Source organism: Dasypus novemcinctus, chromosome 28 (assembly GCF_030445035.2).
Source record: "Dasypus novemcinctus isolate mDasNov1 chromosome 28, mDasNov1.1.hap2, whole genome shotgun sequence".
NCBI classification, from domain to species: domain Eukaryota; kingdom Metazoa; phylum Chordata; class Mammalia; order Cingulata; family Dasypodidae; genus Dasypus; species Dasypus novemcinctus.
The window spans coordinates 33,081,974-33,095,636 of NC_080700.1; the positions used below are offsets into that span (position 1 = coordinate 33,081,974).

The 13,663-nt window shown below is 40.5% G+C and overlaps 1 protein-coding gene across 3 annotated transcripts in view; it reads left to right on the forward strand.

Annotated features, from left to right (window-relative positions):
• The first annotated feature begins 2,831 nt into the window (after window positions 1-2,831).
• Window positions 2,832-13,663, forward strand: part of TBP (TATA-box binding protein) — a 59,767-nt gene continuing 48,935 nt past the window's right edge. The window contains exons 1-2 of one of the 3 annotated variants that reach the window (XM_058289711.2): window positions 2,832-3,338; window positions 4,313-4,518. In XM_058289711.2, the coding sequence (XP_058145694.1) occupies window positions 4,465-4,518 (54 nt within the window). In that variant the 5' untranslated portion in view covers window positions 2,832-3,338; window positions 4,313-4,464. Of the gene's footprint in view, window positions 3,339-4,309; window positions 4,519-13,663 lie in introns of all 3 variants that reach the window. The other 2 variants (XM_058289709.2, XM_058289710.2) reach the window with 2 other exon arrangements.

Consider the following 13,663-nt stretch of genomic DNA (forward strand, 5'->3'; position numbering starts at 1 on the left):
GACTTCAGAACAGATGTTTAAAGTCTTGGAAATCCCGACTTGGTTCTGCGCTTTCCTTGTTTTTGCCTATAGCCACAAACACACTAGGCAGCTCTGAGTGCTCCTCCAAACATCCTGCAACCCCCTAGGATCAGTTTCCCCATCTATACATTCCCTAATAAACTGTTACTGTTTTGCTATATGGAGTGAGTGGCCTGCATTGGTCTTGGGTCTTAAGTGCCTGTCTCACTTTGGCAGAACCTATTCTGTAGGTTACAGCCAGACAAGGATGGACTACCTGATCTATACATATAATCTGGGATCAAAAAAGGCTTTAAAAAGTACTCGTCTGATTAAAACTTGTCCCATAATTCACTGTAAATAAATATGGACAGAGAAGTACTGTACTTATTCAGTTCTCTTCATAGGCTAACAAAGTGTTGTTACCTGTCTGCCGCCCCCCCCCCCCCCCCAAGAGGGTTCACTTGCCCAGTGTACGCAAAAGCCAATACTGAGTCAACAGGATTTCGAGAAAAAAGTTCATTACTAAGTCAACAAGAGGAAGGTCTCAAATCAATCTCCCTGAGCAAAACGCGGGGTCTGAGATTTTATACTGTGTGGGGAAGGCAGGCTTAAGGGTGTGGCTAATAATGGGGTGAAGTGATGTGGGCCAATCCGCTTTGAGAAAAGGCGGGGTCAAAAAGAGCCTGCTGGGTTGCAGACTGCCTTTGGTGATTAGAACCAGTCAGAGCTGGCTTTAGCAGGCCCTGAGAGGAAAAGGCAACAGTAATTTATCTTGCCTTACAACAAGCCTGCAATGAGTAAACAGGAGGAGGCAGGCATTTGAACAAAAGGGAAGTAGAAACCTCTAGAAACTTATATGAACCGGTAAGGGAGGGGCTACACTAAAAAGTGGGTTGGTAAGTGGCTATTTCAATGTCAGGTACTGTACTAGATACAGAAAGTGTATATATCATTTCCTATCCTTAAAGAGATGACAACCTTGGTGATAAAAATATAAAGAAGGAAATAAACAAGACAAAGCTGCACAATATATCGTTAAACCCAGAAGGGAGAAATCAAGGTGTGCAGGATCTAGTCAAGAAGGAAATGAACTAAGAAACAAGTACCAATAGCTTTGTGACATATGTCAAAAGATTACAGGAGATGATTGTTGTTAGAGAAAAAACGGCCCTCACTGGGGCACGGAGACTGACAATTACAGGCAGGAAATTTTTTGAGAAGTTCTCTCAGCAGAGGGAGTCGGAAGATTCGACTTCAGCCTGCTCGTGGAAGGTGGTGGATATGACTTTATACAGTACATCAATAGGTGGGGAGGGGGTTAGAGTCTGAGCCTGTGGTCAATAAAGGGTTGTAAAAGTGAATTCTTCTTGTGTATGGCCCGGGGTTGCTCGCTCGGAGGCAGGGTATTCTTGGAATGTGGGAGGGTTGGGTTGAGGGTCCTTATCTGCTCCATTCCTACTGTGATACGGCTCTTTCTTGGCGGGTGTTGCGATTTTCCTCACATAGGCAGTGTTGCTCAATCTATTGGAATGGAGTCACAGCCTTATGACCTGTTAATCACTGTAACCTTGTAAGGGGGAAATTCTTTTTTTTTTTTTTTTTAATATTTATTTATTATTATTATTTTTAATTACATTAAAAAAAAATATGAGGTCCCATTCAACCCCACCGCCCCCGCCCCCCACTCCCCCCACAGCAACACTCTCTCCCATCATCGTGATACATCCATTGCACCTGGTAAGTTCATCTCTGAGCATCACTATATCCCATAGTCAATGGTCCACGTCATAGCCCAGACTCTCTCACGTTCCATCCAGTGGGCCCTGGGGGGATCTACAGTGTCCCGTAATTGTCCTTGAAGCACTAAGGGGGAAATTCTTAACAGTTGTATTAGTGGGATTCTCCAGAGAAACAGAACTGACACATATACATATGTAAATCTTCAGGGATTTACTAAAGGAATTGGCTCACACAACTGGGGATTGGCAAGTCTGAATTCCATAGGGCAGGTGGCTGGTTGGGAATTCAGTGAAGGTGACGAGGTATTCCCGGTGAGAAGCTGGCTGGCTGAAGTAGAAACAGAAATTCTTTATGACTGCTGAAATCCTCAGTTTTTGCTTTAAGACCTCCAACTGATTGATAAGGAAACTCCTTTCATTGCCAAAGCAAACTCCCTCGTGATTGTGGATGCAATCAACTGTAGGTGAAATCAACTGACTAATGACTTAAACCCATCTACAGCATGCCGCCCCAGAAACAGACCAGTGCTTGCTTGACCAAACAAGTGGACATTATAACCTACCCAAGTTGACACATGAAATTATCCTTCATTATATCAGTATCAGAATTATAAATATAACGGTATCTCTTTATTAAGGCTTTTTTTTTTTTTTGGTTGTTCTTATGCTACATGTTTACGAAGGATTCTCTAACATTCAATAAATGCCTACCAGGTGCACTGTTCACACACCTACTTAACCTCACAACATTTCTATAGTGTAAATACTATTAAACCATTTTATAGACAAACCCAGGGCGAGCTGTCAGGTAAGTGCCAAAGATTACACAGCCACCAGGTTTAAAAAAAAAAAAATCAACATTTAAAAAATCAATAGCTTGCCTACATCCACCAAGGACCAATCAGAAAACGTTATGGCAAAGCGTCCCCGCCCCGGAACTCCCTGAAGGGCTCTCACCCTTATTTCCCTTAAGCCTAGCTCGGGAGAAACATAGGGAAGTGACGTAGTGCCCGACTTCCCATGCCCGTCGTTCCAGCAGCCGAGTGCCCGCTGAAGCTGAGGGCGGAACTGGCGGAAGTGACATCATTTATCCCGCGCCGGGAGTTCAGTAGGGTCGAGAAGGGTCGCCGTGGCGGGCGCCAGGGTCGCCTGCGGCTGAACTGGGTTTGCGTTGGCTGGTGGCCGTTATCACGGTGACTCCAGGTATCAGCCCCCTTGACTTTTCCTGTTCTCCTGAGGACTGTGGCGTGCGGAAGAACGGCGGCTCTGGCCGAGGCGGCAACGGCAGCGAGGCCCTCCGGGCGGTGAAGGGGGAGGGGGTGCGGGGCTGGGAGCACAAGGCCCGGCGCGGGGGGGACGTTCCTCCCGGCTCGTGCCTCCCACCGTTTCTGGCTGTACCGGCGGCCCGCCTGCCGCGGCCGCCATTCCCATCCGGTTCCCAATACGGCTGAGGTTCGAAAAGCGGCTTTCCGTCGCCCGAGTGTTGGGTGCAGGGCGTTTAGAAGGGTCCAGCCCGGAGGGCCGCTGCGTGCCTCAAAAACCCAGAGTCTTCCCTGCCCTTTTCTGTCACACGTTTCTTCTTCTCGAAGATAGAAGGTAGAGTAACGCTCGTCTGTGCCTGCTCGTTTTTCTAACGTGCTGGTTTTACTCTAAAGTTGTGCTTGGGACCTTTTTAACATTTTGTCATAAGCCTGAGACTTCGGGGTTCGTATGGCTTAGATAAGAATAAATATACGCCACTTTATTTACAATGCCTACATCTCTCGATCCAGGCCAGTGTGATTTTCCAATTTAAAACTCCAGGTTAGCTTCACTGAAATGGGGCCTCACAGATTGTTTGATTGAGTTACGCAGACGCTAGAAGGCGATGCAGAATTAATTGGTTCTCTTCAATTATCAGTGATTGCCATCAAAAAGAGATCTGATTTGATGTCTTCAATTTCCAAAAGATGAAGGCACTCTCTAAACAATTATATTTTCTAAGGATAAATTAGTGCAGTTTTAGTGACAAAGACGAGGAAACGATGGTTTCTCCCATCACTGGAAGTGATGTGCTGTCTCTGGGATTAGCTCTGAACAATTATGACATAAGACCCCCAGTCTAGTTCCTCAGGTTTCTTCATTAGACTTTTAATTGGCAAAAAGTAGTCTGGAGCTATAAAGGCTGTGGATAAATCTCCAGATAGTAATATTTATGAGTGCTTTAAGTCCTGCCTTATATCTCTTGCCCTTAACCATGTGGTGATCCCTTTCTGTTCATTTAATATCACAGTGCTATATTAAAGTAGGAGCTCAATAAATTATTTTGCTAAAGTTTATTTAATCCAATTCAATGTTTATTGAACTTTATGCACAAGTCATTGTGGAGGATACAAAACTTAATGGGATATTTTAAAATTTGCACTTGACCTAATGGTGCATTAATTTTTTCTGGGGTTTCCTTCCCAAAAGTTTTAATGCTGACAGGAAACATGGAAAGAATAAGTTGTGTTATATATATCCATGAAACTGGCTTATGAGACTTTTTAGCATTCCTGTTTCTTACTTAAACTTCAATTTTTTCAAAGCAGTATCACTTAATCTTGGTGTATGTGAAGATAACCCAAAGAGTTAAGGAAGTTGCTGAGAAGAGTGCACTTGTGATGTTCCAAGGAAAAGACTGAATGCTGAGGGCAAGTTCCAGTCCAAGAGTTTTTGATTTACCAAGAATAAAGTGAACATCATGGATCAAAACAACAGCCTACCACCTTATGCTCAGGGCTTGGCCTCACCTCAGGTAACACAGCTGGAAGGAAGGCATGGGTAGGGGGTAGGTATCTGCACCGTGAGAGACAGTAGAAAAGAGAAAAAGGACCTTAAACATATATTGTTGAAAATGGATTTCTGTTTTATGTAAGCCTTTCTTATATGCACATTTTTATATGTATAGATAAAATAATTTTATTTGTAGACAAGTTTTATGTTGCATAAAAGTCATTGAAAGTATAGGGATTCCCATATACCCCACCCCTTCCCCCTTTCTTATTAGTTTTATTGGGAAGTTCTGTTAGGCTTTGAGTAAACATACTGTATATGTCTTTAATACAGTTTTTTTTTAAAGCAGCTTTATTGAGATATTCACATACCATACATTCCATCCAGTATGTACAATCAGTAACTTCTACTATAACACCGAGTTGTGCATAAATCACCACAGCCAATTTTAAAACATTTTCTTGGGGAAACGGACTTTGGCCCAGTGGTTAGGGCGTCCGTCTACCATATGGGAGGTCCGCGGTTCAAACCCCGGACCTCCTTGACCCGTGTGGAGCTGGCCATGCGCAGTGCTGATGCGCGCAAGGAGTGCCGTGCCACGCAAGGGTGTCCCCCGCGTGGGGGAGCCCCACGCGCAAGGAGTGCGCCCGTGAGGAAAGCCGCCCAGCGTGAAAAGAAAGTGCAGCCTGCCCAGGAATGGCGCCGCCCACACTTCCTGTGCTGCTGACGACAACAGAAGCCGACAAAGAAACAAGACGCAGCAAATAGACACCAAGAACAGACAACCAGGGGAGGGGGGGAAATTAAATAAATAAATCTTTAAAAAAAAAAAAACATTTTCTTTACTCGAAAAAGAAAAATCCCATACCCGTTAGTTACTTCTCAAGCTGTCTGTCCTTCCCCAGCCTTATATAACTGCTAATATAATTCTGTCTCTATGGATTTGTTTATTTTTATAGAAATGGAATCATACCATATGTAATGCTTTGTGTCTGCTTTCTATCGCTTAGCATGTTTTTCATGTTTTTTTATTTTATTTATTTCTCTCCCCTTTCCCCCGTTGTCTGCTCTCTGTGTCCACTTCGCTGTGTGTTCTTCTGTGTCTGCTTGCACCTTTGGTGGCACCAGGAAACTGCATCTCTTTTTTGTTACATCATCTTGCTGCTCTCCGTGTGTGTGGTGCCACTCCTGGGCAGGCTGTGCTTTAAGGGGCAGCTCTCCTTGCAGGGCGCGCTCCTTGCGCGCGCTAGCTCTGTGCGAGGGCCGGCTTACCACACAGGTCAGGAGGCCCTGGGATTGAACCCTGGACCCTCCCGTATGGTAGGCAGACCTTGTATCAGTTGAGCCACGTCTGCTTCCCATTGTGTTTTTTTAATTGTAAAAAAATATTTCTTAATTTCGAGAATTTGTAGGTTTACATAAAAGTCATTTAAAAACGATAACATTCCCATTTACCCCCCTTTTGTTGACACTTTGCATTGGTGCCATACCTTAGTTTCAATTAGAAAATTGAATATTTAATATTGACTATTAACTATAGTCCATAGTTTGCATTAGGGATATTTTTTTTCCAACTTAACTCCCTATTAACACCTTATAATAGTGACGTACAGTTGCTGTAGTTCATGAAAGAACATTCTAATATTTGTACCACAATCTGATTACCACAGAGTTCACTGTGTTCTATAGTCCCATGTTTTAGCCTCTCACTTTCCTTTTAGTAATAGACACAACCTAAAACATCCCCTTTCAATCACATTCATACACAGAATTCAGCGCTGTTAATTATACTCACAGTAATGTGCCACCATCACCTTTATCCATTTATACAAATATTTACAAAACATTTAAATCAATCTAAATGGAAATTGGGCACAAATTAAGATCAACTCTCCATTTGCTACCTATTCTATCTCCTGGTAGCATATATTCTAGATTCTAACTCTGTGAGTTTTCAAAATTATACTCAGTTCGCATTAGTATGAGATCATACAATATTTGTCCTTTTCTCTCTGGCTTATTTCACTCACTATAATATACCTCCAGGTTCATCCGTGTTGTCACATATATCAGGACTTTTCATTCCTTCTTAGAATGATAGTCCATTCCTTTGTATATACCATTTCATTTATCTGTTTATTGGTTAATGGACATCTGGGTTGATGCCATCTGTAAAAAGTGTGTGATGCAAAATACCAGAAATCAGTTTTTATAAAGGGTATTTATTTGCGGTAGAAGCTTACAGTTACCAGGCCATAAAGCATAAGTTACTTCCCTCAGCAAAGTCTATTTTCACGTGTTGGAGCAAGAGAGCTGCCGACGTCTGCCAGGGTTCAGGCTTCCAGGGGTTCATTTCTCTCCAGGCTCAGCTCCTCTTATTTTCTCCACAAGGTCAGCAGTAGACTATGAGGTTCTCCAGGCTTTGCCTCTCTCCACAAGGCCAGCTGCAGACTATCAGGCGATGGGCTCTGTCTCTAACTGGAGCTTCTGCCGTGTCTAAGGAGCCATCTCTATTTCTCTGTGTTCTTCTCCTGTGTGTTCCTGTTCCCCGGCTTCAGCTCAGAACTTCAGCCCTGTCTTTGGCCTTGTCTTTGCTCTGTGCCATGTCTTTTAGCACCCTTGCTGTATGGGGACTCAACACCCTGTTGATCATACTTTAATCACACCCAGGTACAGACGAGTTTACAAACATAATCCAATATCTATTTTTGGAATTCATGAACCATATCAAACTGCTGCACCATCTTTTGGCACTTGTGAATACTGCCGCTTTGATTCTGGGCGTGCAAATATCTGTTCACATCCCTGCCTTAGAACTTACAATCTTAAACAGTGGCTACATTCCCACCAACAGTGAAAAAGTGTTCCTGTCTCTCTACATCCTCTCCAAAGCTTGTAGTTCTCTGTCTTTTTAATGGTGACCAGTCTGATAGATGTGAAATGATATCTCATTGTGGTTTTGATTTGCATTTCCCTAATCATTATTGATGTTGAACATTTTTCATGTTTTTTGTTTTTTTTTTTCAATTATATTTCTTCTTTGGACAAATGTCTATTCACGTCTTTTGCCCATTTTTTAATCTGGTTATTTGTCTTCATTGTTGAGTTGTAACATCTCTTTATATATCATGGATAGTAAACCCTTATCAGACATGTGATTTCCAAATATTTTCTCCCATTGAGTCAGCTGCCTTTTCACCCTTTGGATAAAGTCCCATGAGGTACAAAGTGTTGAATTTTGAGGAGGTCCCATTTATCTATTTTTTCTTTTTTTGCATGTGCTTTAGGTATAAGGTCCAGTAAACCACCACCTACCACAAGGTCTTTAAGATGTTTCCCTACATTTTCTTCCAGCAGTTTTAGGTTCCTGGCTTTTATATTTAGGTCTTTGATCTATTTTGAATGGATTCTTGTAAAGGGACTGAAATAGGGGTCCTCAATTCTTTTGGTTAAGCTATCCAATTCTCTCAGCAGCATTTGTTAAAGAGGCTGTTTTGTCCTGTTAACATGGACTTGGTAGGTTTGTAATAAACCAGTTGTCCGTAGCAGTAAGGGTTTATTTCTGGACTCAGTTTTTTTTTTTTTTTTTAGATTGAATTCTTTTTTTTTTTTTTTTTTTTTTAATTTTTTTATTTTTTATTGACTTTGTAATAATATTACATGAAAAATATATATGTGAGGTCCCATTCAACCCCACCCCCCCACCCCCCCTCTCCCCCCCCCCAACAACACTCGTTCCCATCATCATGACACATCCATTGGATTTGGTAAGTACATCTTTGGGCACCTCTGCACCTCATATACATTGGTTCACATCATGGCCCATACTCTCCTCTATTCCATCATGTAGGCCCTGTGAGGATTTACAATGTCCGGTGATTACCTCTGAAGCACCATCCAGGGCAGCTCCATGTCCCGAAGACGCCTCCACCTCTCATCTCTTCCTGCCTTTCCCCATACCCTTTGTCCATTATGTCCACTTTTCCCAATCCAATGCCACCTCTTCTATGTGGACACTGGATTGGTTGTGTCTGGACTCAGTTTTATTCCACTGATAAATGTGTCTATTTTTATGCCAATACCATGCTGTGTTCACCACTGTAGCTTTGTAATATGTTTTAAGGTCAGGCAGTGAAATTCCTCCCCTGACGCTCTTCTTTTTTAGAATGCTTTTGGCTATTCAGATGTACTTTCCCTTTCAAATGAATTTGGTAATTGTCTTTTCTATTTCTGTAAATTAGGCTGTTGGAATTTTTACTGGTACTGCATTGAATCTGTAAATCAATTTGGATGGGATTGGCATCCTCATGATATTTAGCCTTCCAATTCATAAACATGGAATGTCTTTCCATCTGATTAGGTCCTCACTGATTTCTTTTGGCATTGTTTTGCAGTTTTCTGCATATAGGTCTTATACTTCTTTGGTTAAATTGATTCCTAGGTATTTGAGCATTTTTGTTGCTATTATAAATGGAATTTTTCCCCTCATTTCCTCCTCAGATTGTTCGATACTAGTGTACAGAAACAGTACTGATTTTTATGTGTTGATTTTCTATCCTGCCACTGTGCTGAAATCATTTATTAGCTCAAGTAGCTTTGTTTTAGACATTTCAGAAATTTCTGAATATAGGATCAAGTCATCCGTAAATAGTGTTTTACTTCCTCTTGTCCTATTTGGATGCCTTTCTTTTTTTTTTCTTGTCTAATTGCTCTAGCCAGAACTGTTAGTACACTGTCAAATACCTGTGGTGACAGTGGGCGTCCTTGTCTTCTTCCAAATCTTCGAGGGAAAGTTTTCAACCTTTCCCCATTGAGTGCAATATTGACTATGGGTTTTTCATATATGCTTTTTATCATATTGAGAAATTTTCCTTTTATTCCTATCTGTCGAAGTGTTTTTATCAAGAAAGGATGCTAGAGTTTATTGAATGCCTTTTCTGCCTTGATCAAGAAGATCATGTGGTTTTTTTCCCCTTCAGTTTGTTAATGTGGTGTGTTACATTGATTTTCTTACAGTGAACCACTCTTGCATACTAGGAATAAATCCCATTTGGTTGTTGTATATAAGTCTTTTTTTTTTTTTCTTTTTTTCTATTTTCATATATAAGTCTTTTGAAATATGCTGCTGGATTTGATTTGCAAGTATTTTGTTGAGAATTTTTGCATTGATGTTCATTAGAGATTGGTCTATAATTTTCTTTTCTTGTAGTGTCTTTATCTGCTTTGGTATTAGGTTGATGTTGGCTTCATAAAATGTGTTTGGTAATTTTCCCTCTTCTTCAATTTTTTGGAAGATTTGAACAGGTTTGGTGTTAATTCTTTTCAAAATGCTTGCTAGAATACTCTTGTGAAGCTACCTGGTCCTGGACTTTTTCTTTGCTGGGAGATTTTTTGACAACAGATTCAGTCTCTTTATGATTGATTTGTTAAGTTCTTGTATTTCTTGTAGCATCATTGTAGGTTGTGTGTGGATTCTAGGAAGTTGTGCGTTTCATCTAGGTTGTCTAGTTTGGTGGCAGAGTTTTTCATAATATCCTTTTATGATCCTTTTTATTTCCATGGGGTCAGTTGTAATTTCCCCCCTTTCATTTCTGATTTTATTTATTTGTGTCTTCTCTTTTTTTTTCTTTGTTAGTCTAGCTAGGGGCTTGTCAATTTATTGATCTCAACCAGTTTTTGGTTTTGTTGATTTTTCTCTTTTTTATTCTCAATTTCATTTATTTCTGCTCTGATCTTTATTACTTCTTTCCTTCTGCTTGCTTTGGAATTGGTTTACCATTCTTTTTCTAATCTCTTAGTTGTTCAGTTAGATCTTTGATTTTAGTCCTTCTTTCTTAATATAGGCGCCTAGGGCTATAATTTCCCCTCTCAAGACTGCCTTCACAGTATGCCGTAAGTTTGATAAGTTGTGCTGTAGTTTCCTTTTGTCTTAATATATTTACTTGTTTCACTTGCAATTTCTTCTTTGATTATATAGAAGTGTGTTGTTTAACCTCTACACATTTGCATATTTACCTCTTTCCTATCTGTTATTGATTTCTAGTTTCATTCCATTATGATCTGAGAAGGCATTTTGTATAATTTCAATATTTTTATATTTATAGAGAGCTGCATTGTGCCCTAACATGTGGTCTATTCTGGAGAAAGATCCATGGGCACTTGAAGAATGTATAACCCACTGAATTTAGGTGCAGTGCTTTGTATATGACTGTTAGGTCTATCCCATTTATCATAATGTTCAAGTTCTCTATTTCCTTTTTGATCTTCTGTCCAGCTGTTCTTTCTAATGATATGAGTGGCATGTTGAAGCCTCCAACAATTACTGTGTCTATTCAGCTTCCTTGTTTCTTTAGAAGGCATTGTGGGCCAAACCTGGGACCTCTGATATGGGAGGGAAGTGCCTAATTGCTTGAGCCACTTCCACTCCCTGCTTTGTTGTGTCTCTCATTATGTTTTTCCTCCCCCGTCTGTTGTTGTGTCAGCTTGCAACACTTGCCCATCACACCAGCTCATTGTTTTCTTTAGGAGGCACCGGAATTCGAACCAGGGACCTCCCATTTGGTAGGCAGGAACTTAGTCGCCTGAGCCACATCTGCTTCCTTGCTTTCGTTTCTAGGAGGCACTGGGGACCGAACCCAGGACCTCCTGTGTGGGAAGCAGGCACAGAGTCACTTGAGCCACATCTGCGTCCGCTCAATTTCTTTTCCTTTTTTTTAATTTTTCAGTTTCTTCTTGATGTTATCTCTTTGACCATATTGTCTTTCCACTCATTAATTTGATTTTGTAAATTAATGTGCATCTTGTTAATCAGTTGTCTCAAATCCTGCATGTTTTCTGGGGCTTTTATGTTTTCCTTTCCTTGGGCCATGTTTTCCTTTTTCTTAGTATGGCTTGTAAATTTTTTGCTGATGTCTAGGCATCTAATTAGGATGGTGAGTTTACTCAGGTGCTCAATTTCTCTCTTTTTTGTAGGGATAAGTGACAAGAGGCTGTGTGTTATGATGTTCTTTGATTCTTGCTTCATCCTGTTCTGGGTCTTTAGGATTGTCCCTGTTATTTGCTCAAAACTGGGCTCTGAAGCCACTTCCAAGGGCCTTGAGGATTTACTTTTTTTTTTTTTGAGGTAATTTATTTTGCCAACATTTTTTTCCTCTCACCCTACCCTTTCCCATCCCCCTCCCTGCTGTTTTTTTGCTGTCTGTGTCCATTTGCTGTGTGATTTTCTTTATCTCTTTCTCTTTCTGTCTTCTCATCTTTCTCTGGGATTCACTGGGATTCGATCCTGAGGATTCCTGATGTGGAGAGAGGTTCCCTGTCAATTGCACCACTTCAGTTCTTGGTCTCTTCTGCACCTCACCTTGACTCTCTTTCTTTGCATCATCGTCTTGCTGCGTGACTCACTTATGCGGGCACTAGCTCACCGTGTGGGCACTCAGCTCACCACGCAGGTACTTGGCTTACCACACAGGCACTGGCTCACCGCACAGGCACTAATGTGGGCATTCGGCTTGCCACATGGGCACTCGCGTGGGCACTCTGCTTGCTGTACAGGCACACTTTCTCTTCTTTTTTACCAGGAGGCCCCAGAGATTGCATCTGGGTCCTCCCATATGGTAGGCAGAGACCTTGTCACTTGAGCCACATCTGCTTCCCTCATTTAGTTTTTTTTTTTAATTTATTAAAATATATCACTGATACATAAACATACATAAACAAGTGTATAATAGTTGTGAACTTACAAAACATATATAACATCAAACAAACATATGACATCTCACCCTATCACTAATAACTTGCATTGTTGTTAAACCTTTTTAACTAATAATTAAAGAGCATTGTCAAAATATTACTACTAAACAAAGTATTTTCACCTGATCAATCCTGTTGTTATCTTTATATTTTTTATTTATGAACATACATAAACAATTAAGTGTATAGTAAAAGTTGTGAACTTACAAAGCAAACATGCATAACATTATACAGGGGTCCCATACATCAACCCTCCACCAACACCTTGCATTGTCATGAGACATTTGTTACAAATTATGGAAGAATTTTGTCAAAATCTTACTACTAATCATAGTCCTTATCTTACATTTGGTGTGTTTTCCCCAGCCCACCCTATTATTATTTTTTAAATATATTTTTTATGACAGAAGTTGTAAACTTGCAAAACAATCATGCACATGTGCAGAATTCCCAAACAACACCCCTCCATCAACACACCACAATTATGGTGTGTCATTTGCTACAGATGAAATAATATCATCTGATTGTTACCATGTCTGTAGTGTGTATTTGGCTCACATTTTCCACACTGCCTCAGTATCAACACAGTACCTCTTTCACATAGATGAAGAATATTATATTATTGCTACTAACCACAGCCCATAGGTCACTCCAGCTGTATTTTTCCCATGCTCCTCCACATTCCCAACACTCTGCAGTAGTGATATACATTTGTTCTAGCTAACAAAGGACACTCTTGTATCTGTACCATCAACTACAATTCTCATCCACCTCTTGGTTTACTGTGCTATCCAGTTCCTAGATTATTCTCTAGCATTCTGTCAATTGGCATTTGTATAACTAGACTACCATTTTCAGTCATATCCCCATTTATAAAAACAACTTATTTACTGTGTGTTACCATCCACTCTATACATTTCCACACTTTTACAGTAAAGCTAATTAAAACTTCTACATACATTAAACATCAGTAGTCCACTCAGTCCTTCTCTTACGTCCTTTAAGAATACCACCTACCACCAGGTCTTGAAGATATTTTCCAATAATTTCTTCTAGAAGTTTTATGGTTCTTGCTTTTATTTTTAGTTTTTTTGATCCATTTTGAGTTAGTTTTTGGATAAGGTATGAGATAGGGGTCCTCTTTCCTTCTTTCAGCTATGGATGTCCAATTCTTTCAGCATCATTTGTTGAATGGATTGTTCTGCCCGAGCTGTGTGAGTTTGACAGGCTAGTCAAAACTCACTTGGCCATACCTGTGAGGGTCTGTTTCTGAACCATAAATTTGGTTCCATTGATCTATTGTGTCTGTCTTTAGGCCAGTACCATACTGTTTTTACCACTATAGGTAGGTATTATGATTTTAAAATCTGGAGATAAGGGTTCACTTTTCCTTTTTATGATGTTTCTGGCTATTCAGG